Source organism: Polistes fuscatus, unplaced genomic scaffold (assembly GCF_010416935.1).
Source record: "Polistes fuscatus isolate 324 unplaced genomic scaffold, CU_Pfus_HIC Scaffold3, whole genome shotgun sequence".
Taxonomy (NCBI): Eukaryota; Metazoa; Arthropoda; class Insecta; order Hymenoptera; family Vespidae; genus Polistes; species Polistes fuscatus.
In genome coordinates, this window is record NW_025113107.1 from 1,718,465 (window position 1) to 1,722,302 (window position 3,838).

Genomic DNA, 3,838 nt, shown 5'->3' on the forward strand with positions numbered 1-3,838 from the left:
GTTTAATTTCTATAAATTTATTATTGAAGCTAGTTATTATTTTTTCTTTCGTTTTTTATATTTGAGATTTTTGGGATGATAACGTAAAATTCCAGCTACCAATAAAACAAAGTTTAAACACCACTGGAACAAAAGTTTTTAAGAGCAATAAATCGTAGCTTTATCAATGGTTATTCTACATTGCAAACTTGCTTTATAATATATTTCCGGTTTTAGTTTCATTGTGTAATTGATATATTTGAAACCAATATTAAATATGTATCTTTCCTCCTTTTTTCTTCTTCTAGTTGACAATAAAGAAAAGATGATTATCAGAATCTTAATCATATTTTTATTTACGTTCACAACAATCAACACTACTCCTTGCAAAGAGAGTCCAACTTGCAAATGTTCGTCAAATAAATCAAACGAATTAAATATTGTTTGCGATGTTGATAATAGTACAGGGTACAGCGTGAACATTAAACCAAGGAATAATATACAGGTGTATATACAAATGCTATCTTATTCAACCAATTCTTTTCAATATCTTTACGTATTACATATAAACTACAAAAATAGTTTTATATTAGATATAGATTTTTTCTCAATATCTCTATCATCTTATAAAAATTAAATCAATCAATTTTTTATTTTTTTCGAGTAAAATAAAATGATAAAATTACAGATCGTTTGTAAAAATTGGAGAACATGGGAAAATTTTTATGTCAAGGGACGTTTATCCGAAAAGATACTTCAATCTCTGAGTTTCGAAGAATGTGGGTTACCAAATGGAAGTAGTTTAAAAGGCGTAGCAAAACAATTAGGAGTAACGGGAACACACACCCTCATCTTTAAATCTTTTAAAAACCTTTTCGCAAGCCTAAAAAGACAGCATCTTCAAGGATTCCAAAGTGTGAAATCATTAGTTTTATCTGATAACGGTTTATTTGATATTTCTAATGATTTGCTTTTGGATTTTCCTGAACTGGAGTATATTAACTTATCAAATAATAATTTTGACCTCCCTGCTGATATTTTTGATGCGACTCCGAATCTAAAACGAATTATATTAGTTTCAAGTGGAATAGACACGATACCTCTTGGAACATTTTTTATGTTAACAAATCTTGAGCTTTTAAATATTATGTCAAATCATTTGGAAAAAATCGAAGATGGCACATTTAATAATTTAGTATCTTTAACAAGTCTGAATCTAGCAAATAATTTTTTATCTGAACTACCGTCGAAAATTTTGCATGAGTTAAAGAATTTGAAGAAGCTGGATATTTCAATGAATTATTTTATTTCTCTACCAGCAAACCTTTTCGATCAAAATAAAGAATTGCGAGAATTATATCTACATAATAATAGAAATAAAATGAGCACCTTGCCAGATAATTTTTTGGCGAATTTAACAAAGCTTCAGCATGTCCATTTGGACAATAATGGATTTTTATTTTTATCAGAAAATCTTTTCTGGTGTTCATCATCATTAGAGTATATCTTCTTAAACGATAACTCTCTTGTTACCTTACCCAGGTATATCTTCCGTGGTTTAAACAAAGTTAGAAAACTGTCAATAAAAAACAACAAAATTGAAACTCTTCCTGATAAAATCTTTGAAGATATGGAAGAGTTGGGAATACTTGATTTGTCCAATAACCGAATGGTTTGTGTATCAAGGTAAATAAATAAAAAATTTATGGAGAATATATTTTTATTATATTTTATTTTCAAAAGTTAATATTTTTTAGAAACCTATTTCTCGGTATGCCTCTTCTGTATGAATTAAATATCGAAAGAAATCAATTGCAAGTTATACATAAAGAGGGTCTTACCCCCCTTGCAAATCTACGCATTGCAATGTTTTCTCATAATCCCCTAAAATTGAGTTTCGTAAATGGAAGATTATCAGTTTTTTATACAAATCAATATCTCGAAGAATTGTATTTATCGAACAGTAGTATTTACTATTTCTTTGATGATTGGTTGATTGGTAACAATAATTTAAGATTATTAGATTTGAGTCACAACTCCATTACAAACGTAACGGTAAATAACAAATTCTACTATTCAGTCATACTTTTAAATAATATTATTTGCAGATATGAACAAGATAAAATCAAAATAGAAAGTAAATACATTTACTTTTTATAATCGTCTACATTTAGTAATATTTATTTTTTTCTTCTGCAGTTGTCTTCATTCATTTTACCGTCAATCGAAATTACAATCGATTTGAGGTATAATAAAATAAGAAATATTCATTTTGATAAGATCGAGGAAATGCTAGCATGGCGTTGGGAGAAACGAAACATTGTCATTGACTTGAAACACAATCCCTTATTATGTGATTGTCCCTTATATGATCTTTTGCGTTATCATGAAAGAAAGATGTCTAATCTTGTTTACAATTATTATAAAATTATAATGGGAAATTTAACGTGTGTACAACCTGATGGAACGAACGAAATAGAAATTAGTAATCTTAATTCAAGCACTTATGTATGTCTCGAGCACGAATATTTTAAAACTGAAAAAAAATGTCAAAATGATTGTACTTGTAGTGTGAGACCGTCGGATAAGACTCGCATTTTAGATTGCTCGTATAAAAACATGTCAGAATTTTTAATCGATGAGACAAGAGTGATTTTTCAGAGAGACAATCCTATTATATTAAATCTGACAGGAAATTTTTTAACGGAGATACCATCAACGGAACTTTTGTATCCAATAAACGTTACAGGTTTACTCTTATCCAATAACAAAATATCTTCTGTAACGCTTGATAAATTACCATATAGCCTCAAAGTATGTTGCTTAATATTTTAATATTTTTTATTTCATTCGTTAGAGATATTTACAAAATTTTTATTCATTATTCTTATTTGTTTTTAGATATTGGAATTACATAATAATCATATATCAACGATTTATTTTGATGAGGTAAATGCCTTGATGTCTATATCTTTGGAAAAATTCACTTTAAGTGGAAACCCTATTATATGTGATTGTAATAATCAAAATCTACTTAACTTCGTCCAATCACATCGAGTCTATTATGAAGATCTAGATAATTTAACATGTATGGATCTTCTTATGCATCAGATACACATAGAAAATTTGTGTCCATCTTATTCTCTAGTGTCTAGAAATTTTTGGTTATCAGCAGTAATTCTATTTACTTTTGTGTATTTCATATCCCTTATTAGTAAATATTTCAGGTCAAGGTTATCACGTAATAGACAACAATATCGTAATAACTTTTTTTTAAGAGCTAGGGGGCATTAAATAAAAAGAAAAACGTTCGTTACGGGATGGAATTTGAAAACAAGTAATTCTTATTGTAATCACTGTGTTTTTATTTTTCAAATGCTGTTTTTTAATAAGTAGTCGTTAGTTTTAGTTTTAATGATATTATTTATCGTTCTTTGAAAAAACACTTTGTCTCATTTATAACTAATTAATAACCAAAGTATCCAACTCTTCCACGAATTTTAATTGTTGTCTTGGTGATTCTTTTTTTCTTTTCATATATTCATCTGTGATTGTGGTGGATCTAAAGAAGTAGTTAATATATGAAATTTGTTGGTTCCTTTGTTTACCGTATACTTTATCAGTTTTATATAATATACATTACAAGTATAGTATACTTAATCAGAAAAATAATTTTTGTGTTAGTTTTAATCATAAGTATATTATACTAAAAAACATGTGAAACTAATATAAGATAATAAGTGTTCAGTACTGATATTTTTTCATATAGAACATTAGCGACTAATAAATAAAGGAACATTGAAAACTTAGGTAGAAACCTGTAATTTGTTCTATGTCATATCAAACGTTTAGTGTGAAT

At 27.5% G+C, this 3,838-nt stretch overlaps 1 protein-coding gene across 1 annotated transcript; it reads left to right on the top strand.

Annotated features, from left to right (window-relative positions):
- Positions 1-304: 304 nt before the first annotated feature.
- On the top strand, positions 305-3,224 carry LOC122519229 (toll-like receptor Tollo). The gene is made up of 7 exons (XM_043638564.1): positions 305-484; positions 668-972; positions 1,522-1,665; positions 1,737-2,034; positions 2,260-2,793; positions 2,881-3,153; positions 3,207-3,224. Exons 1-7 carry the CDS (start codon positions 305-307, stop codon positions 3,222-3,224), a joined length of 1,752 nt encoding a protein of 583 aa, XP_043494499.1.
- Positions 3,225-3,838: the final 614 nt, after the last annotated feature.

Coding starts and splice junctions, on each gene's coding strand:
- LOC122519229 (XM_043638564.1), top strand. CDS start 305: ATGATTATCAGAATCTTAATCATATTTTTATTTACGTTCACAACAATC. Junction 485..667: donor AACCAAGGAATAATATACAG/GTGTATATACAA, acceptor ATAAAATTACAG/ATCGTTTGTAAAAATTGGAG. Junction 2,035..2,259: donor ACTCCATTACAAACGTAACG/GTAAATAACAAA, acceptor CATTTTGATAAG/ATCGAGGAAATGCTAGCATG.